Source organism: Thermobia domestica, chromosome 7 (assembly GCF_964235325.1).
Source record: "Thermobia domestica chromosome 7, izTheDome1.hap1.1, whole genome shotgun sequence".
Lineage (NCBI taxonomy): Eukaryota > Metazoa > Arthropoda > Insecta > Zygentoma > Lepismatidae > Thermobia > Thermobia domestica.
In genome coordinates, this window is record NC_137460.1 from 201,802,780 (window position 1) to 201,827,006 (window position 24,227).

The following is a 24,227-nucleotide window of genomic DNA, read 5'->3' on the forward strand; positions in this document are numbered from 1 at the left end:
TTTCCTAGTTTTCGCACGTGAGATGGTGTCCCAGCAGTAGTGCGACATTTTGACATTTGTCCATTAGCTACATGTTGATATCAACACACACATTGGCCACATTTCAATATCGATCATGCGATCCCACTAGTGACATTCCTTTAGTTTACCTAGTTTCTTTGTGAGTCCATTGCACAATTTGAACTTGGCCTTAGTTGTTGTATCCTTATTGGTATGCAACCGTGCAGATCATATTGCATTGGTTTGAGGGGATATTATTGGTGAATTGGCAATGGTTTTCATGTTCTTGACGCTAATCCTTACATTTCCGACGCTTTGAACTCACGTTTATTGAGTATGAGTGCATTTCTTGGCATTTTTCGTTAAGTGTTTCCACACATGTGAATCACCCTGCTTCATCTCTTATGCTCTACTGACACTCCAGATGTCTTTCTAGAGCATTTGAGTACAAATTCGCTACAATTAATACTCAGAACGTCACTGTTGGCCAGCATCCGTTCCTGGCGATTATGCAACCACACACAACGGGCATAAAGGTGTCCGCCATTTTGTATTCGTTCCAGATAACGACTTAAGACAAACGAATTATTGTTACCTGGTAGAAAGCCTATCAATTCATATCCATTTAACTAAGTTTCATTTGGCAGATTATCCGGGACTCCAAAGTTCCTTTGGGGAATCTCTTGCGCGTGCACGGTAGGATTGTGAAACATGCAAAATTTAATAGAGCAGGTATGACTTCTTCAGTGAATTTTTTACCCGCCCTCTTTATGTTGGATAGTTTCCGAACTATTGGCGTCCGAAAGTCATTTTCCCACGCTTTCGGCACCTTGTAGATCTGAAACTATGTCCGATAGCAGAAAATTGAAGAGAACTTTTTTTCTTGTCTCAGTGACAGGAGTCACCTCCCAAGAGTTGTAACACTTATTTTGCAACACCCGATATATATATATATATATATATATATATATATATATATATATATATATATATTTTCCCCGACCAAGAGGTTCTTTATCTACTATGCATGTAGATGTACACTAGTGTCCAAAAAGATAGAATAATCCTAGTGCACAGCCAAAAAGACAGTAGAATCCTAGTCAGCATGGACCAAACATACCTGACTGATCCTAGGCATCTAAAACGTGGACACCTGCGTGAAAAAGGTGTGCAAGGGAAGAAGAAAACACACAACACACAGTCCCAACACCTTTATTTGACAAACTTCACCATAGTTGAAAATGACCCAATGTGTGTGGCTAAAAGACAAATGAGTTTGTGGTGGATCAAGAGCATCAGTAAGGCGTGTGGTCAACCCGCGCGGCTACACAAGCTGCACAACGTCGTTCCATGCTTCCGATCACTTCGTTGATGAGGTCCATCGGTATCCTTGGCCACTCCGCCCGAAGGGCAGTACACAGGTCCGGAATCGTTCGTGGTAGAGCTGTCGGGCTGCAATTCGCCTTCCCAATGCATCTCAGACATGATATATTGGATTCATGTCTGGGGACCATGCAGGCCACGGCATGCGCCAAATATCTTCCTATTCCAAAAAATCATCACCACACCTGCCCGATGACAATGTGCTTGTCATCCTTAAATATGAATGATGGTCCAACTGCACCCCGAAACAGTCTTACATACGGTTCCAGCACCTCATCACGGTATCTCTGGCCAGTCAAAGTATCGCCCTGAAAGACGTGTAGGTCAGTACGACGATTCAGCATGATGCCCGCCCAAACCATCACACTCCCACCACCACATTGGTCCCTTTCAATGATGTTCTGCAGGTTGTAGCGCGTTCGCTGTTCTCTCCATATAAGTGTCTGTCGAGAATCTGACTGCAAGCTGAATCGCGACCCCACTGTTCCATTGTCCACTGTCTGTGTTTTTGACCCCACTTCAAGCGGGCTCTGCGCTGCACATACATGACGTGGCGTCTTGCGTAAAGACCAACCTCATACAGTCGCCGGTACACCGTTTGTCTTGAAACACATGCTCCTGTAGCAGCTGCAAGCTCTGATGACAGTAGCTGTGCTGACATCGGCTGAGTCCGACGTGCACCTACCGACAGATACCTGTCCTGTCGAGGGGTTGTGACTCTTGAACGACCCAAAATTGGTGCATGTGGATGTTGCCGGTGGTTTGAAACCTGTGCCACAGGAGTGAGATCACACTTTGTGGTGCATGCAGTGTTCTGGACACCTACGTTTGTGTTTGCCCAGCTTCCAGCCGTCCGATTATCCTGACCCGCACGACAGGGTCTAATGTGGGTCCTCGTGGCATATTGAAGCCTTCACGACGCACTAACACTATTGCCAACACGACTCAGCAATCGACTGCGGTGTGGTGTGCTGTTACCAGCTCTTCTTCGGGCATTTCTCTTCCCTCCCTCCAGCAGCCCTTCTTTGACCTTCAGCACTCTTTCTTCTGTGTGGCAAGGTCAATTCTGATCGCACTCTCTATGACGGCTGTATACCGCTGTTCCCATTGTGTGTGCCCACGTTTTCCCATTTTTCTTAATTATGCTATCTTTTTCGATATCAGTGCATATAGCGTGCACACATGTACAGAAGTTTGCAAAACAAACTAATGTAGCTACTTCATAAAATATCCCCTACCAAACAGCTAGATAAACCAAAAAGATAGATTGTTCTCCAAGAAGTATAAGCCCGTGCTTAAAATTCCTGGACTTCTTCAGAGTCTTTTTGAGTAAGCTTACTTTGCCAAGTCAGTGGGAACCCTGGTAGTATTTCTTGCCCAAACCATTATTAAAACTTACGCAAGGTTTCATAAAAACCGCTGTAAATCGGTTATAATAGTACAAAGGCGACCAGACAAAAAGTTATACTACAAAGAGGATTTTGTCATATAAAGTAAATTTAGGATGGAATCAACGGTTCTTGACGAACTGCTTACTCCTTCAAAGAAGTCTCCTAATCTCATCTTGCATAGATACCAGTATGTCTGCATTATAATTTATATTGTAAATTATATGCAAAATAGAGGAAACAACCGATTTTATATCACATAAAAATTTCTATAGGTGCGAATTCAATTATACATGTATACAACAGTGAAAAACGAGGACTAAACTACGATTCGAACAGATTCAGAGGGGTTCTGTAATATAGACACTGGCCTGTCCATGCACAACAGTACCTGCTGTATAGTCCATGTGGTGTAGTAGTTGAACATCAGTGATAGAATGTGTGACTGTTCTGGAAGCGGCGTAGGGGTTAATGAATCTGCACGGTAAGACTGAGACCTATGTTCGAATTTCCATCCAGTCATGCATTTTCTACTTCTTGTATACATTGTATTTCATAAATAGTTTGCACGCAAATAAAACCGTTTTCCTCAAAGATCTGAACCTAACGGTGACAATATTCAACGGTGAGTAGGTCAAGTCTTCCTTGTGCCTCCTGTCTACCTTGGCGGCTAATCCTTTGTACAGCTAGTAACATTGGACTCATTGACAGTCCATGAGTGATATCTAATGCTAACAGTTTTGTCGTTGATACGAAAAAATTATTTAGTTTGTACCTACATTTCACATGTCTTAATTTTTTCAACACTTCTATAGTCTCTACATTACGTTGGGTGTCTCTCCGTAGTTCAGAAACATCTGAAATCGGATTATCATGTTATTTGACATTCTTTCGTGTTCTGAGATTCTGAAAAATAAGTTTTTTTTTTTTTTGTTTTTTTTTTTTTTTTTTTTTTTTAAGTCACCCTTATGTAGATTTTTGTGAGCTGCAAGTGGCCAGGTAGACACTGTAGGACTGACTGACGAAGTTACTGTAACCCGTGAAACATTCTTTCGTATTTTCTGGTAGGGTTCCTTACATGTTATGATCCCTGTATATTTCAAGTAAATCATTGGATATGAGCAGGTATATATAGAGAGATTCATTTAACTTTTATTATTAGCGATGTTCCTCATGCATCTTCAACCGATTTTAAATACGAGGGTTATTTAACTCGAACTGGTAACACTGCTACGATTGGAGTGTCGTGTGGGCAGGAGACAAATAACGAACGTAGTGTGTTCCGTGGATGTGTACAAATCAGTTCAACGCTGCTGCGGTCCCATACGGTACGTGTAGCGAGTATACATTCTTAAAGTGATTGTTATGTTAAATACGGCTCTAATGCAATGTTCACGTGCAGAACAGGGTGTGTTTATCAAATTCCAGGTGGCACGAGGGTGAAATGCTAGGATAATTCACAGAGTATTAGAAGAGGCCTGTGGTGAAGCTGCTCTACCGTATCGGAGAGTGGCGAGATGGGTTGCAGCATATCAGGCGGGACGACAGTTAACAGAGGAGGGCATATGCAAACGGCTACGGACGAAATTGATCTTGCAGGACTACAGACATTACTTGACAGTGATCGGCGCTGGACTTGTAATGAATTGGTGCAGGAGCTGAACATTTCGTCCGGATCAGTGTTCCGGATGCTAACACAAGATCTTGGCATGCAGAAAATTGCAGCCAGATGGGTACCCCATGCTCTGACCGAGGTTCAATAGTGGCATAGGTGGGAATGTGCGCGCCTACACCTTCAACGTTACAATGAGGAAGGTGAAGATTCTTGCGCCGCATTATTGCAAGTAACGAAACGTGGATAAGATCCTACGAAGACTGAATTGAAACGTCAGTCGAGTGAATGGCGCCACCCTGAATCTCCACGACCGAAAAAACTTAGGCAAGAGCCAGCAAACGTGAACCACGAAGGCATTATCCTGTCACGTCAAGTTTCACTGAGCGTTACCGTCAATGCTTCATACCTCAGTCACCATTTGCGACCAGCATTGCGGCGCAAACGTCCACACCTCCTGGAGTCTGCACAAGGCTAGACACGACAATGCCAGATGCCATTGCCAATTCAGTACAGACTCTGTTTCGACGATGAGGCTGGAACGTACTGGAGCACCCGCCATACTCCCCAGATATAAGCCCCTGCGATTTTGATCTTTTCCCAAAAATGAAAGAATCTCTTAGGGGCAAACGTTGTGAGAGACATTCCCAGCATTGTTCGTGCCTTAGGGCGCACTGTCAACACCCTCTCACAAAGTGGGGCTTTGACAGGTATTCAACGGTTACCAGACATCTGGCGAAGGGTTCAACAGACTGGCGAAGACTACATCGAAGGACTGTAAGCTTCTTGAGGTGAGTGATTCACTACATTCCGTTTCACAATTATGTTGCCACTCCGAGTTAAATGACCCTCGTAAAAAGACCGATTTCTGCCTTTTTATCTTATAATCCTTCCTAAGGAAGTTTCTCTATTTAAAATCGTTAAAAAATTCTTTGAAATACTAGAGAACTTAGAGGGCGGAAAGTTTCTGCTGATATGATTCGCTTCAGTGGAACGTTCTTTTTGTGAAGTTTAGTTCAAACGATATGATTGGAACATAAGAAATATAACGTAAGTTTTTTATAATACAAAAAGAGTTATCTATGGCATTATCGGTCGTTTTATTGATTACATTCATTCCCAGTTTACTTTTTAAAGCGTATATTTTGCATACTTGAACTATATATCATTTACTTAACAAACTGAAAATTTAATTCCCTAAGGTTGTGGTACTGAGCCCCTGTACCCTTTTCTTTTACCAATGTAGTGTGTGTATATATAGAGTTTCTGATTCGGTTTTTTGATAATGACTGAAGCTTCTGCGACAGAGATCTCAATTTCATTAACATTATGAAAAGTATGAAATAAATGCCAAACTTGACGCCCTCACGAAAAGTGTGTAACCTTTTCCGCTGCGACGATGTTTGAAAGGTTTGTCGTTTTATTGCTACGAGTTTCTCTCAAAAGAATCCTCATAAATGTTTTACAATTTTCTCGATTCCCATGCTTTATTTAACCCTTTGTAGTCCTTTATTAGTTTTTATTCTTCATTTCTTTCTTGAGTTTATGTGATCAGGTCTGAATTAATTTGCTAAATTACAGTGTTTAACATTCAGTTTCTTACAGGTCCCACTTCCAAATTATAGATTCTTGCCTGCTGTCACAAAAAGCATGTCAAATGAACTATTTTGAACAAAATAACCACACACAAGGAATATACAGATGCATTTCTTGATATCTCTTTGAAATTCAATTTCTATAGGTTGTACAAGTAATAAATAAGATTCGAACACTGTCGAGAAAGAGCTGCGTTGTTGTCGCTGTTTTCCTTACCATCAGAAGAAAAGAAGAGAGAAAGTCAGTTGCTTATCTGGGTTAGCAATTTTATTAGTTAGAGGGGGGGGGGATGAAAGAGAGCAGGAGAATGAAGTAAGTATATTAAGTAATGACTAAACTACCATTTTATATCGAAAACGTATAACTCGTTTCTCTAATGGAATTCAAACGCACATCTGAACACTTTTCCTTTTGCATCTCATACCTTGTATGGCTGTGAACTCTGCGAAACATTATTCTTCTTTTGCGTTGAGAACCACCCAGTAGTCCCGCCCAGTGATTTCAAGTTTTCGTCTGTTTATGGTGTGTATATTCCTTGTCTGTGAAAATAATGTGGAAAAGATTGGTACATACTATAACAACGGTGATGCAGAGAAGGGCCCCGTCATGATTATAAAAGCTACTTTAGTACATTTATTGAAAAATTTGTCTCTCTTACCAAAGTTTTTCATAAATGTGATTTGTGCTAAACAGACAAGGTATCTGGTACATTGAATTGGTAGAGACCTTTTCCTTCAAACGGAGCATACAATGTCTATGCAAAGCACGAGTACACGAAAGAAAACAAATGTAATCTTTCAGAGTCGCTGTAACTTGCTAAACAATGCTCTTTATAAAATTTACAAGAAAAACAGCATTAAAAAGGCTGTAAAATATTTTAATCTTAGATTTTGGAAAGTCTACCAGAGTGCTTGTAGCTGTTCAGTATCCTACATAGGGATGGGTAAAAAAATAACATCCATGTCAGGTTTGAATAGCAATACAATCATTCTCCTGTTTCATGCTTATCTAAACACTTCAGAGACAACAAATTAACATAGAATTAACCATAATTAGAGAAAGTACTTCTAATTTCCAACAGAAAGGGAACTACAAAGCAAGCACCAAATCCTAATACCAGAAATTATAAGATGAATTTACGGAAATGATGCATTCATCAAATTTCCTCCCCAAAGTTAACTGATTTCCCCCGTCTAAATAAGAATAAAACCAAGAACGTCACAACGCTACGCACGAGAATTCATTAATTGTTTATATTGTCCTGCATATTTATTTTGTCTAACAATGCCAAATATGTGAGTATACCAATTGTCGTACTCCGTCTGTCAAGAAAACGAAAGACTGCTTTAAAGTTAAATACAAAATACTTATGTTGACTCAATATTGGGGCAATGAACCAGAAACGTAAGGTTGAATTTGCATAGACACCAGAACTAGAAACTACACGGAACTGTCAATGAGAATCAGTCCACGAGAGTAACTGGCATTAACTGATCTTGTGAGAGTATTTTAAAGATAGTGTTTTTAAAATTTAAATTTCCAAAACTAACAGAGGATAATAATAAACAATCTTTCACAGAGAAGCTCTTTTATGTTTTTTCAGCAGTTGAGTGTGGATAGATGGGAAAATACTTTTTGTAAACAAAACTCATTTTGCGTCGTCGTAGTTTAGGAATAACATACTTGTTCAAACGTTATAAATAGTTTTTTATCGTTATTAGTGGCATACTTCTGTAAATAGTTTCTCAACCATTGAAAGGGCTAAAATTCAATTTTCAAGAATATACGCCCATAAGTGAAGATTTCGAAAGCTACATAAAAATTTATTGGGTTTTCTCAATTCTGAATTCTGATGTTTTAAAAATGTCCTCCGAGTGGATGAATAATTAATAAAAGTAGAACTACGAGAGAAAAAATGAAATGAAATCTTTAAGTTTTACGTCCCACGGTTATGCCGGGTAGGTTAAGGAGACGGTGATAGTGAGAAATGAATGAAATGGTGGAATGAAGAAAGTGGGAGGAAACAGGAGAACCCCGAGAAAACCCACGAGCATGGTGTTTGTCCACACAATAACTATGAGAGAAGTTGCTTAGGAACGCCCCAAAGGGGATCGAAATCATAAGAAGAAATGAACTTTCTAGATATAAAGTTAGCGCTAATTTTTAATTTATAAACATATATTCTACAGCACCCATTAACAAATATACAGTGTGTTTGAAAAAGAATTCCCTAGTTTTAATGTGTCCTAGAATCTGTACAAAGTGACATACACTATTCTAGTTTGTGGTGTTTGATTCATCAACTCTCCAAGATTGGCTCCCCTGCAGTTGGCAGGTCTGCTTGACCTTGAGACGGCACCAAGTGCTGTTTTTTAACAATTTCCTCAGTTCAGTCCAGGCAGGCGTGCAGTGCAGAGCAACTCAGCAACAATGTGTATTCCGCAACAGAAAGCACAGTGTGTTATTTGGCTTGAAAAAACTGAGTCAGTTATAACAGTGCAACGTAATTTTAGACTTCAGTATGGTTGGCGGTTTAGACGCGGCGGTTGGGACTGTTACATATGAAATGTTGGTGAATACATGGCGAGAAGTGAAATATCGTCTCAACGTGTGCAGGGCCACAAATGATCCTACGTTGAAGTCTACCAACATTAAACAAAACTTGAAGGAATTCTCTTTCATGATATGTACTCATTGTTGTAAGTTTTCATTCATTTCCCAATTAAATTTATACTTAAAACTAGGGAGCTCTTATCAAACACCCTGCACACTGCAGTTAAAATAAAATTTAAATTTACTGGGATTAGCAGAATGCATGCGCTGCACAGAAATGGATATACTATTATAGAAACTCAATTAAAAATAGGATTTTTTAAAAACACAATTTAATCTGTTGCCAATTTATTCGCTCACACTCTAACTCCAAATGACTATATGATATATATCTATGGGATACTAAAGCAGACACTGTCATTTTATTTTCACTTTTCAAGATGTATAGCTATTGAATTTTGAAATCTCTTAAGAAATTAAATACATAAATCGGAAAAAAAACTTACTTAATGACATCCAATAACCTTTGTCCACCATCATCCATTGCAGAGCCCTGGAAATTAAAAGAACATTCAATCACTAGCTGCATTAAAAAATAACTTATTACATATACAGGGTGGGCCATTTTAATTAATCCACAGAAATATCTGAAAAATGATAAAACATAGAAGAAATTTTTGAAGTACACGTTATATATTGCTAAGGGGGAAAACCAATTCCGCCAAAAGTACCCCTCTCCGCCCCCCCTAAATGGGGGTAACGGGGGGTAACTTTGAAATGTCAAATGGGAACATGAGTCGAGTAATACCTCGTTCGAAAGGTCTTGGAAAACTAAGTAACGCTGTACCAAAAGATGTTTCATATTGTGCACCAGTTTCAAAATGGCCGCCATGATATGGTTCGGAAACTCCAGTACCCGTAGTATAAAAACCATGGAAGGTAAATGAATGGAACAAAATTGAAATACGTAAATATCATAGGGCATATCGAATGATGTAATCCTTGTGATCCCAGTGGCCTCCCTAAAGGGGTCTTGTGGGCTAACTTCAAACTTTCAATGTCCAACCGGACAACGGTTTGGGCGTACGCTTGACCTACCCAATGCTGTTTGGAAGGCAGACTTTATGCATAGAGAATTGGTGCACTAAGTTAACGCGGATGGCCACAGTTACATTTTGATTAACTATTAGTATTCATGTCATATTGTGAGCTTGAGGGACGAAACGGTGTGTACGTATATCCCCGAAATGCTTTCTGAATAACCAGCACGCATTGTATAAAAGTGTCTCTTCTTTTAGTCACTACAGCGTCATCCTTACAAACAAATGTTTCAACCACACCATACCTATTTGTAAGGTTAGCCTTAATTTACGAATTAAAGTAGAGTTCTCGTTTGAACTTTCACTTTACTTTCCATCCCACTCACATACAGAGCGCAGGGAGAGATTATTTTGCAGGACTTGGATTTCTCTTTATACATTATGGCAATTTTACTCTAATATTTTTATCTCTGTTGTATTATTCTCGAGCCTTGGAACGCCTCCGTGGTTTTCCTATTTAATTTTCGTTATTTTCATTTATGTCTAACCGTATTCATACTATGGGCACTAGACGTTTTCTTAGACACAGTCACCATGTCTTTGCGATCATTTTGAAAACGGTGTCTCATGTCGAAAATTTTCTTACAGAAGCTGTTTGATATTAATTTGTCTATGTAACGTGATGTTACTCGCTTCAAGCTGCTATTTGAAATTTTCAAGTTGGCCCCGGATACCTTTCAGTTGGCCCTTGGAGTCACCCCGACAACACTTCTCGATGTGCCTTACGTCAGTTAGCTACTCCAGTTTTTCTTTTGTTGATTTATCTCCAATCGCTTTCATACTACGGGTACTAAACCTTTTCTCTGACACGGATACTATGTTTCGGCGGCCTTTTGAGAACACTGCCATTTCACATCAATCGTTTTCTCCTGTAATATGATGGATTTTGCAAGATTTATCGAACGAGGTACCACTCGACTCATGTTGCTATTTGAAATTTTGAAGTTAGCCCCCAAGACCCCTTTAGGGAGGCCACTGGGATCACAGGGACCACACCGTTCGATATGCCCTATGATATTTACGTATTTCAATTTTGTTCCATTCATTTACCTTCCATGATTTTCACACTACGGGTACTGGAGTTTCCGAACCATATTATGGCGGCCATTTTGAAACTGGTGCACAATATGGAACATCTTTTGATACAGCGTTACTTAGTTTTCCAAGACCTTTCGAACGAGGTATTACTCGACCCATGGTCCCATTTGACATTTCAAAGTTAACCCCCGTTGCCCCAATTTAGGGGGGGCGGGAGGGGTACTTTTGGCGGAATTGGGTTTCCCCCTTAGCAATATATAACGTGTACTTGAAACATTTCTTCTATGTTTTATCATTTTTCAGATATTTTCGTGGATTAATTAAAATGGCCCACCCTGTATATTAGAATATGAACACATTTTACTTGCTTGTGCTAGTTTAAACAAAAGCCAAACATGCCTATACAATTTTAGGTACAGTGTCTAATTTATTATTCTCTTTTAATTTCCTCCAGTTAAAAAATGAGACGCTTAGCAAACATAATGCAATACAAATTGACAAGAAATTTGAATAGTCGGCACCAGATTTTGTTTGTTTGGGTTGGATATGTGGAACGAAATGTTTGCTATGGCAAAGTATACAAATATCGCTGACTCTGTTCTTCCCCAATGTGTGTCTACTATATTCAGATCTACGGTTTTCGATTGTTCCGTATGTTTCCCATAGTAGATGTTACTGGTCAGATGATGCAGATCTTCATTATTAAAATTAATCCGATATGTAATTACTGACAATATTCTTCGGTTGTATCTTTTCGGGTTCTTTTCTTATTCATTGACTGTAGCCTTCAGCTGGTATGTCACTATAAAAGTACTTTAGCGAAGCTCTATTTAAAGGACACTTTCAATTAATCTTTATAGTAAAAAACGTGCTTTCTCGAGGCTAACATTTATTACAAATCTCAGTGCATTTTCCTTACATCGTCATGCTTTTCTACTCCTCCCGTCTTGTAAATCTACTCCTCCCGTCTTGTAAATCTACTCCTCCCATTCCATTTTTGTAGCTGGTTACAGTGGCGGCGTAAGGGTGGGGCAAACGGTGCCCTCGCTCCGGGCCCCATTTTGTGGGGCCCCCCGGAACGGTACATAAAAAATAATTACTAAAGAACCTTGTTAGCATAAGCTGTACAAGGACCGTCAAGGTTTATAATCCACACCTTCCCTAAAAACAAACGAAATTAATTGTAAATACATATTACACAAAATAAGGAATGAAATAACAGAAATATCCGTCTAAACAATAAAATAAAATAATCAGTGCCGGATTTCCGTATAAGTTAAACAAGCTATAGCTTAAAGCCTCACTCTCTTGAGAACCCGCAAAGAAATTTAAAGAAAAAAACTGAATATAGATTCAAAATAAATAAAATGAAAGTTCCATTATCATGGGGAGCCCCCAAAGAAATTTAAAGGAAAAATGTATGTGGATTAAAATATGAATAAGATAAAAGTTTCACTTTGTTCAATAATCTCAGAGAAATGTAAAAGAGAAATCTGAGTGTAGATTAAAATATAATAAAAGGAAAATCGAAGTATATAGTGTTGTTGTTTACATTTTAAAGTCTTATGATGCACGTAATGGGGCCTCGTCTGCTAACCTGGTTACTAAAATATCACTGTTTATTTATTTATTTATTTATCAGTTCAAGGGAAGGGCACAAAGAAGGGATCAATGTACATAAATGCTTCATCAGGGTACTAGAATTCTAGTGCTAAGTAGAAGCTCTTTGGTGCAGATGCTATAGTTCGCCGATTTCTTGTTTCCCTTCTCTTTTTTCTTTTGTCTTTTACAAGTAGAATTTTCGGAGAGCAAAACCCTTTTCTTTAGCTGGTTTCCCCTTTTTTGATCTTGCTTTTCGGCGTATAAATTGACACTTCAGCCCACTAATTTAGAGTGAGAAAAATATTCAATAAGAAAACAAGTATTCAAATATTCAAAGAAAGAAAAAAAAACAATTTACGTGAATTATATGTTATATTGATTCCTCTTATATTTAGATGGAAATAAAACGGAACTATTTTTTACGGAGCGTAATTTGTGTGGTGTGTACCATAGTCTCTCGATAAGCTGGGTGAACAATTGGGCAAATCCATCATATGGATAGCTGATCACAATCGTGTTGCATGCCCATTCTTGATTGTATATATGCAATATAGTAAACTCAATAATAATAATAATAATAATAATAATAAATTGAATATCAGTGCTTTGTAATAATCTGAGTAGTAAACAGAGCCTAAACGGTATTTTGTAAGGAGTCCATGTCAATGTCTTGACTTCGACCTTACAGACAGCACTGGTACTTAAGTATAGTGAAACATTTTTGTTTATTGTTTCAATTGTGATTATCATTCTAAACAAGCTTGGGAGCGTGTAAGGACTGGTCCTGCAGTTTTATTAAAGTGAGCTCCGAACCACTGCATTCCATCGGATCCCATGGATTTGAACTCACAACTGCACGTTCCAAACACGAGCTCTCTGACCAGTAGACCAGTCAGGGGTCTAGTAAAGTATGTGGGGTTACAAGCAACAGCCGAGAAGAAGCAAAAGATGAACCTCTGACTGCACAGGCCAAAGTGAAGCGCTCTATCTATGAAATTCTAGATGAGATGAGACAACACATGCATGACTGTTTGTTTTACTCAGATGCATGATCTGAACGACAGACTTGGAATCCTGTGTTCTATTGAAAACTTTGTGTAGCAACCAGGTGATGAGAGTGAGGAAAGGCTAAAAGCATGTCGCTTTGATTTAGCTTTGTTCTACCCGAATGACCTGGTGGCGTAGAATTATTTTAGGATTGTAAGGATATAATCCGTTCACTAAGGTATGCTCAGAAAGCTAAAGAGCAACTTGACATTTCCTCACAAGGCATATTGAAATATTTATCTTCAATGGGGATTGAAGCTTACTAAAGTCTGGCAACTGCTTTTCAGATTTTGGTAACAATGCCCGTATCTGTCGCATCATGTGAAAGGTCTTTCAGCAAAATGAAGCTGATAAAATCATACTTGCGCAACACAATGAGTCAAGACTCACGAATCTGGACATTCTTCCTATCAAAAACGAAATAGCATCTACTTTGGATATAGTTGAGACTTTCGCACCTACCTAAGCAAGGAAGGTAGCATTTCTGAATGTTGCTGGTACAGGCTAATAAGGTAGCGGAACTATAGTCGAAAGTAGATTCATGTTTCAACTTAAGACAATAAATATACAAAAGTACCAAAAGAATAATAAAAAACCGTCAAGATCTGTAAATTGACTGGTGATGGATGGTAATGAAAAGTAGGATGGTAAAACCCGTAGTAAAACTCTTGCTCATATATTTAATCTACGATACTTCCCCAATTATTCAATATATTCAGGATTTTTATTGTTATAATATATTCTAATACTAAGTGTTAGTAAGTGGTAATGTAAACAATCATACATGACAGAATATGAACATAACTGAATTATTAAATACAAATATATATATATATATAAAATCATAAAACAAATGTGAAATCTGGAAACAATAGTTTAAAAAAAGCAGGAAAAAAACATTCTAGTACTTAACTATTCATTGTTATTTCGGCAAAAACAGTGGGACTAAATAGATCGTATATTATCACTGGAAAGAATCCTAGTAAAATAAAAAAATAAATAAAGAAGACACGCAGGAGAGGAATCTATTCTAGCCATTATTTACTAATAGTTTGGCAAAAAAAAAGTTTAAGTATCGTGTATGATCACTGGAGAGAAACCGAATGTTAAAGTGAATGGGACTAATTGTAGGAAAAAAATCTTGTCAAATAAATGTAGCGTAAACTCAGAAAGGTGAGAAACAATGAATAAACCTAACCATATGAGGAATTGCACAGGAGAAACACTCAAGGCGAGAACCGAACAAGAAAATTCTACAGAACATAGAGCTTACATTTAGAAATCGCATCGGTTGTATTATTATTTACAGTCTTTTTTCAACATCAGCTCATTGTTACATTTTGTACGTTAATGTATCTCTAAATGTACTATTTATTAGAAGCATTATTTCCACTATTCCATCTAATTACAGGTCGCGTTTAAACTAGGATAGAATAGGTGTAGGATAAATTCTGGATTCATTATTACGTTTTGTTTGTTCTTAAGATTATGTTACTTCTGTCGTGGGTTATAGTTTCCCTAATCCCTAATTCGTTTTTCATCGTGTTCTTTGTTTAAAAATGAATAAAAAAAGAAACAAATATGCAATTATAGCCTTGGTGCGGTTTTATTTTTAGATACTAACCTGAAGGCGGTTCTGAGCATTAAAAATATAGACAGGGATGCTGAATGCCACCTCCATTTATTTAATATATTCCAGATTAAGATGGTTAATTACACACACCAACGGAAAAGGGGGAGGAGTAAACAGGAACAATAATTATCTAATGAATGTCAAAAATAGCCGCGTATAAATCATTATTGTTCGAGAAGGGGCCCCGATCTACTTCACTGACCCCGGGCCCCAGTTTCCTTTCGCCGCCACTGGCTGGTTATAATGTTAGGGTGCTCCACACCTATCCTTGACTTCTTTTCGTGAGACGACCGACTTGTTGAACCCAACGAAAATTTTTCGTAGCTCGTTGCCACCGTAACTACATAGCTGTCGTTCAACCTAACAAGGTTGACCTTTTTGTTGCTACGATAGTCATGTGCACCTCCTGGTTCTTTCTTCATTTCTTTGATGCCCGTTAGTGGGCAGTTGTGCATTCGTCCTTGCTAAATTGTACCTGATGCACAACCTAGCATTACGTGGAATACTTGCTGAAGTTAGCAAAAATAATACGACATTCCCATCCAGTCCATACCGATACGTCTCTTTCTTTTTCTTTTCCTGTATTCAATTGGAATCATATAACCTGAACTGGTACAAATGACACACTTTTGGTACCCTAAGCGAGTGGGATTTCCTCTTATAAATTGTTTTACACATGGCTCATATTGCCCGTTCACTGTAACTAGGATGGAAAATTGTTTACAAACAATTGTAGTGCGAGCGTCAAAACCTTGCTTCTCACTCCTACATGGTTGCCAGGCATATGAATCGCCGAACCGAATGTACTTACTTCTGCACAGTCATGCATCAATTAATATTACTACATAAATTACTTCTTCTGAGATGACTGAGACATTAACGTTATAACAAATCAATTTAGTTATTATGTAAAACAATCTTACATAAATGTCCACTCAATTTTGTACAAGTGTTATTGTTCGAAAGTGTGCGAAAGTATTGTATGCCTGGCAACATTGGGAAGTTGCAGTTTTGTGTTGTAAAAAATAAACAGAGAGAGCAAAGGTTCGCTGAACAGCATTTTTTTCATGATAAAGCGACAGAAACGTATTGTACTTATTGTAAACAGAGGCTGGGAATTTCGATGCGAGTATAAGTGGAAATATTCTCGCCACATATTGCCTGTTGGTGACGGTTTGCAATGTTGCAAACTGCCAAGTCTAGAATTTCATACTAACTGAACGAGCTTTGAGAAGGATTAGTATGATGCAATGATTATAATTACTAACAACCATTGACTTAAAGTATTAGGAAATAAAGCATGCTGCTGAAAGAATATAATACATTGAATTACGTGTTCAAAGTACAGTATAAAGCGAATTTTAACATGTAAACATTTTAAAGCAGTACACGTTTGCCCTGTTTGGGTGCCCTTACCAGATACTGTCCAACACAAAAAGAGGCATTAAAATAGGTAGACCGAGCGTGGGCATAAACCCGGTTTCGGTCAGTTTTCCTTATTAAGATTTCCTCAGTCCCACGAGGTGAATGCCTAGGTGGTAGCTTCTGTAAGGCCAGAATTGGGCCAAACACTGAGGCTCAGGAATTGGCGGGAGATATATTCCGCCAGAATATTATGTTGCCAATACTTTCGCAAATATTGTGGTGGTGGGTTCCGATATCCTTTTTTCGTTTTATGGCTCCTTAAATTCGTTATGAAGTAAATGTAGAAGTACTTCTTTCATTCTCTTTCTTTCTTTCTTCTCATCTTGCTCATCCTCGCTGTCTTGTCCCCACCTTCTTAAAATCTGAATACGATCCTCCTGTAAAATTATGTTTCTCTCCAGGCCCAAGGTTTAAAGAGACCAACCTGATATAGTTAGCTATTAGCAGAACTGTACCAATGAATTCACATGAGACAGTGCCGTAACTTAAGATTTTTTCTTGGGGGCAAGCATTAATACGTGTATTTAGGACCCCTAGGAAACATTGTTTTTCTAATCCTTGCCCCTCCCCCCTCTTTGTACCCTTCTCTTACTCTTTATGGGCCTCCCGGAGCCCATACCGCTACCGGTACCTCCCGCACGGCAAGGTCTGCAGGGCCGTCACTTACGCCCCTGGGCCCGTTCCATACATGACAAATTAATTAAGGGGACAATATTGACAAATGTCAAAGCCATACGAATAAAATGTTATTTCTAGGGGCCTTAATAGTACACAGTTTTTACTGAAATGGGCCCACGACTCATTTTTGTTTTATTTACCTTTTGTGTGCTGCTTTGTTTATACAATGTAGTGAACCTGTTTGATGCTTCATTTATAATTTCATGTTCGTATCGTATATGGATTAAGACAATTTTGTCTCAAAATGGGTCCCCTTCGAACGGCAGGGAACCTCCATGGGGGAAGTTGCCCCCTGCCCCCACAAGTTAGGGTCCTGATTAGAGAAGAAGTAGAGACTGTTTCGAAATTTACGCAACTTGCAAATACCAAACCCTACTAGTGCTAAAGTTTATGTGTTAGTGCCACTGTTACCACTGCGATAATGGGAAAGAAGGGGAAGGACTTAAGATTCGCTAGCCAGGTTTCTGTCAAAACACAGCGCCAAGCTATAGTAAACGGACAATACTTCCATCAATTGAAATTGTTTCCTAAAAGCCACAATGTTTTTGGAACTAAGACGAAAGCTTGTCTACATATGCTTTCAGCTTGTATAAAGGATCCGGATCAGCGACTCATTGGGTGTTGTTGTTCAAATGAAGTTACACTGTATACTACGTTATATAAACATATAATAATTAGAAATAATTGCGTTATTCCTACGTAATAGTAGATACTCATTTTTAAAAATAACTACAACGCATTTAATGTAAAGTGGTTTTGAAATTACCCAAAGACTAAATACAAGCAAAATTTAAAACAAACAATATGCATTACCTAGCCAAAAATTAAGCTTGTAGTGAATGCAAAATGACCCTTATGCACAGCGTCCGATAAATCGGACGCCTAAAATTTAATCTCACCTATCACGTGCTAACGGAAATCATAACTAAATATGTAGTTAGTAATAAATGTTGATATGTATACTTTAATTTTTATACAAAATTTAAAGCTTTAAGAACACCTTTACGTGAAACAGTATACTGCCTCGCTGCCATGTTTTATTCTTCGACAAATGAAGTACAGGCAATCAATGCTATCGAGTCAACCACAAAAAATGTAGAAAGAACAGATAGTAGACTCACGAACTACAAAGAATTAAAGGATTGAAAACATACTGTTTCTTCGAAAAATGAATAAAAGCACGCGTCCGATTTATCGGACGCTGTGCACTAATGGGTTAATTCATTAAAACTGAAAATACATGTAGCCATACTCTTAAAGCGACGTTTCCACCAATCACACTTCTTCAACATCTGTTCTCATGTCCAATCTCCAAGACAATAAGAAGTACTGTAAAAGAAATAAACAAATAAAATAAGGACTTACCAACAATTATTGTTGAGAATTCTGAGTCCTTAAACTATATGTATGGAAAGTAACGTATAGTAAGCCATTGCACTCTGATTGGAATGCGTCCCTGTCTGTCACTTGGGGGTCGTGCCCAACTGGACAGAGAAGACGGGGAGAAACTAACCCATTGGGAAAAATGGGATGAACGGCATGTGTTCTTCTTTTTCACCTGAAATTAAAAAAAATATAACAAAGAGCATTACTCATTTATATCTGGAAAAAGCAATTAAAATACGAATGTTTTCAGAATGTGTAGGCTCATTGTGTATAATAATTATAACCATAATACACTTTCAGCACTGGTATAGCCTCTCACGATTTTTAAGTGGTAGCCTACTAATGCTCACTCCCTTACGGTTAAATAGCTGTTCTACCCTTTGTATGGGAACTCTGGGTCAATTCCCGGTGGAAATAACCTTCACATGTTTCGATTAATATATTAAACTGTGGGTTTACGTCTGATATTGGCTTGTCGCCAAACCGAGCATACCAAACATACAAATTACAGCTGTTAAATCCACTTTCAAGTACTGAACAGGCAAAGACAGAAAAAGTACCACCACGAAAGATTACCCAAAGTTTAATATCATTTACTATTTTAATTGCGTTAATGAGTTCTACTACAGATTTCCATGAAATATTACTCCGTTTATACATTTGCTTGCCTTTATGTCCCACGTTTATATCGTTCCCAGAGGGTTACAGTACACGGTCTTCTCATGTTCATATAGTAAATAGGTGCAAGGAAAAATTCATGTTAATTAACGTACAAAAAGTAAAGTAAATATTGGCAAATATCTTCAGACGTAATTTTACCCCGCAACTACTCGCAAAACATTGCAGAACTGATTATATCTACAATATTTGTATATAAACAAATCCTGGACACAGCTTTATAACAATTCGCAATGGTACGCGGAGAAACAGTCACACCCAAATGAAACAAGAACTAAAATTGTTAATGGGATGGGATGGAGTGGTTAAGTCCAGAAATTGTTTTGAAATGTGGAATTCTTATTACTGATTGTAGAGGGCCATACATACGCATCGTAGAAGTATTAACTTATACACCAATAACAGGTATAGCAAGGTATTGTGTCACTTGATAAAATTCTTCAATCTGGAGATTATTGCGAAATGCTACTTTGCGGGAAAAGTTAGAGAAGGAATAACTGATTCTAAATGTGATTAAAGGATTGAGAGTTGTTACAGATTCAATAGAGCCACTCCATGTGAAATAAACCAAATTTTCAGGGAAAAAAAGAAAAAATTCGTCGTTTCAGAATTTGATGATTCTTGGTATACATATAGGCCCCTCTAAGAGATGATCACGCACCAAATTGTAGCCTTGTACCACCTGTAGTTTCAAAGTACAGGATGGTGGACAAATTTGATGTTTTTTTGTAGAATTCTGTTAACTTCAGTTGGCCATATCTCTCGTAAATATTGAGCTAGAGAGAAAAATAATATACTATTTTGAAGAGGAAAGAATATGCTACAAGACATGTTAGGAACATTTATTTGAAAATCAAATGTCATTTTCCGGGAAAATTTTGGATGAGTGATATCTTAGAAAATGCCCATTTGATTACCTTAAAGCCCCATATATCCGGGGTCAAGAATTGGCCTGGAATCTACAACGATTTTCGTTGTGTCCTAAAAGCCTTATGCTGTACAGCTTAAATATATTGGCTCTCACCTCTGAGTTTGGACTCAGTAAAAAGGAGAAAATTCGAGTTGAAACTGGAATGAAACTTCTACTTTAACGTCCTATGATTAAGCACCGAGGCTAAGGGACACGGTGATTATGAAAATGAAAGAAAAGGTGGAATGAAGCAAGTGGGAGGAAACTGGAGAACCTCGAGGACACCCACGCATATGGTGCTTGTGAACCACAAAGTTCACTGGCGCGAGCTGGAATCAAATCTGGGACCTTACGATCTAGAGGTTAAGTGTTTATCACTGAGTCATCGCGGCCCTCCCAACACAAGTGGACAACGTTAAGTAACTACTAGGATCATTCTATCATTAATTCCTTAAAGAAGCCTTGCTTAAAAACGCGACAAATCGGTCACTAAACGCCTATGGTACATATTAACAAAACGGGTGTTTAAATGAGAACACACATTAGTAATATTGCTAAAGTACTGTGATTTTAAAAAGAACAAACTAACTTTGTTGTAAGCTTCCCTCACCTTCAAATTCATCGAATAGATGTATCATGTCGAATAACAGAAATATTTTGGAAGGATAGAGAGAATCCCTGGCTATTTTTAAATTTTTCAACAGTCATTCTTAGTGGTGCAGGTATACTTAACCTGGACGCAATGTTTACTTAAGTGTAAAACTGAAAAAATTGCGGACGCAGCATTATTGACATTAATATTGTAATGTATGGCAAACGCGGGTCTCCTCGTCTATTTCACATTTCTTTATGAGCTGTAATAATCCTTGTTCCAGTTATCTTCCTGTATAATTCGTTAATCGGCTATTTTGTTTCGAATTTGCACATAATTGGTCCCTATTGTGTTATAGATTCGATTGATCCATTTTTGTTCCTCGTCCCTATAAGCACTACACAATAATTGGTCTACATGGCAACATAGTACTATTTTTGCTTGTCATTTAATCAGTGTGCAATGTCAAAGTGAAAATTACCATCAAGAAAAAAAATTGATGCAAAAACTGTTACACGAAATAGAGGTCCTTTATTTAACTGAAAACGAACCCAGGAACTTGGGATTCATTTCCTTTACAGGATTTAAATAAGCAGTCACTGATGGAGTTCCAGCCTCCAAGACGTTCCGAGCGAGTCAAGATATTAACTGAAACTAAAATGAAGAGGACCACGGGTGCAAAGATAATCTTCATTATTTTACTAAGAGTATTATTGTTTTCAATGTCTTTCTGGCAACTAGATGCAAAGGCATGTATGTATGATAAATTGTGTATGCATAGTAGTCACCTGAACATAGTAGTCAACTGCAGATTTTGTACAAATTAACAATACGAGACAAATTTCTATGGTGAAACATTCATTAGTGGGAATAGTACTCGCATGCTGACTAACTTTCTTTCTTCTTTATGATGTTCGTTAAACATTACATTTTCTTTCTTAATTAACAAGTTATACCTGTTCATTATAATATTAAAAAATCCCCGTGAACCAATTTTACACAAACGCTCCAGTTGCGCATCGATAAGTAGGACTGATTTAAAAGGATATAGTAGACTAGGATAAAGTTACCGAAGTCTGCACCCATCTTGTTATATACAGATATATAAAACTCTTGCCTGTGTAGTGATACTAAATGAAGCGGGAACCAGAATATTCACATGTACCTGTATTATTAATCTGCACCGCAAGTTATATACATATTATATATATTAAAAACCAGGGTTGGTAAAAACCATGGTTTTTATTGAAAAAAAAAAAGATTTTTTTTGTTTAAACCAGGTTTTTTGGTTTGAATAATTTGCTCTATGTAATTATATCACATATGGACAGAAATAAATTTGTTACGCCTTGGTGTTATTATACAACAACCAGGTTATGCTGGAAGGGGCCACATAAGCTTAAATCGGAATCTAAACCACTTCTCGGCTTATATCCGAGAGAAATTGTCCTCCAATTAACTCGAAACCGGGACTAATTGGCCACAAAGACGATACGTCTGTCGACGCACTCAGGAAAGACTCCTAATAAAAAATACATTATACTGATCTTTACATAGGCCTACTTGCTAATATAATTGTCAAGAATCATTTAAGAAGGACAAAAAGATACACAGTTGCAGAAGTGAAACCATTATACAGAATTACATATGGACAATTTCAAAATACTTCAAGTGCAGAAGAACTAATTTAATCCAAGTTAAAGAAATACAACGACTTAATTTGCATGTCAGTAAGAAAAGTGAATAAAGGTACGAATTAATTGAGTCTACTTTGACTCTGACACATTTATACATGAATAGATACCAAAATACTTCTGATTTCAATAAATGTCTCTCGTGGAGTTTGTATGACACCCCCACCCCCTCCCAAAAAAAACGGCATTTCGATGTATTTTATCAACAATAAACATTACTAAAACGAAATAATATTTAGAATTTTCCTTTGATTGCAATTGCATAACAACAATAACAAACTCACGAAAGAAACATTCATAAACTTATATTAAAAAAGTTGCTTTTGTAGTATAATCTTTTTGAGTAATGAATGAGGAATTTAGGTCTCAATATAATACGAATAATATACGAGAGTGAAACGTGATAACTCACAAATGTGTGTTCATTATGATTTTACGAACACTTACACTTTGGCGAACATTTTTCGTTTTTTGGTTTAAAAAGTACTAAGTTTGGCATTTATTCCGAAGTTGGGCGTCCGCTTTCGCCACGTTTTTTCGCTGTTATATCGTTTCCATACTTTCTGCAATTTGTTATTAGGTTCATTAATCCGTGCTCTTCACAAACTTTTAAAAGATTTTGCTCGTTATCAACATATTATTTCACAAATGTTAAAACTGTAATTCATTCCCCTTGTACATGCGCCATGTTGATAACATATACGCTCGTTTCTTTCCCACAATGCAACTGTTCGGTTACCTTGCGCCAAGTTGTTTCCTCCGCTCACCGTATAGTCCCATGTTTATAACCGCTTACCGGTATATATAAGAAATAAACAGATTTTTCGAGACTCTTATATATTATCAAGCACACAAACGATCAAAGTATCCAGATCTTTCCTGTAAATTTTAAAAATTTTGCTGGAAACGGACGCCCAACTTTGGAAGTTAACCCCTAAGTTTTTCCAGGCACTCATTTAATACTGTCTACTTCAGTACATGGTATCCAAAGTTATACAAGAACAAAATGAAGACTGATCACATGATGCTATATTGTAGTGCTAATTACTTATCATCACTATGTTTCGATTACTGAGATTTCGGACAGTTCACGTATTCAGATCACGTTGCAGAAGTGAGAATTAAATGCTGCATAGTACGTTTAGGAATATCGAATCTAATTAAAACTAAAATAACTTAACCTAACCTCAACCGTAAAATACTGGACTCAATGTGTTGCACAAAGGAAAAAAGTGGGCACTACTCGAAGAGACGGTTCTACTAAATTTTGATACACACTTTACATTTTCAGGTTAGGTTAGAGTTTGGTAATTCTTTTAGCAGAGCATGCACTAAATGAACTCCATTACTACTTGCAGACTGACTATAGGAAGACTCAGTATAAATACAGTGTGAACGCATGGCATAAAAAAAAAAAAAACTGCATACAACACGAGCCAACTTGTATTAAGTGGCCACAAAAGCAGGAATGCTATCTATCCGAGTCAGAGTAGGATTGCAGCAGTGAGACCCGAGGGGGTGCGTACGTAGGTAAGAGGCGCGTTAGCGACGAGGAGTATATATAAACGAGGATAGTGGAAGAGCACACTTAACGCATAGAATACCTTCACTATCACTAAAAATTCATTTTAGTATGCTGTACGCTGACAGTAATTTCTTATATTCACACCCTCATTCCTGCACGAAAAATGTTTTACATCGTAGTTTACCTATAAATTTTCTATTTGGTGGAAGAGTCTGCTCGAGGGAACCTCAAAAGTGAATCACAACCGACTGTAGTGTTTCCGCATTATTTACACTAACATATTCATCGCTTATTCCTTGTACAATTATAGTGTCGTTAATACACTTATTCGATTAATAACTGCAAGTTCAACATAAACCAAATACAAATTAACGAAAATACTCCTCC

At 37.6% G+C, this 24,227-nt stretch overlaps 1 protein-coding gene across 6 annotated transcripts in view; it reads right to left on the reverse strand.

Annotated features, from left to right (window-relative positions):
• LOC145690658 (uncharacterized) overlaps positions 1 to 24,227 on the reverse strand; it is a 208,449-nt gene that overhangs the window by 85,233 nt on the left and 98,989 nt on the right. For 5 of the 6 annotated variants that reach the window (XM_081765769.1, XM_081765770.1, XM_081765773.1 and 2 more), the window contains exons 2-3: positions 18,421 to 18,613; positions 9,039 to 9,085 (exon numbers count right to left, since the gene is read on the reverse strand). In XM_081765769.1, coding sequence (XP_081621895.1) covers positions 9,039 to 9,076 — 38 coding nt within the window. In that variant the 5' untranslated portion in view covers positions 9,077 to 9,085; positions 18,421 to 18,613. Of the gene's footprint in view, positions 1 to 6,403; positions 6,506 to 9,038; positions 9,086 to 18,420; positions 18,614 to 24,227 lie in introns of those variants that run through there. The other variant, XM_081765771.1, reaches the window with a different exon arrangement.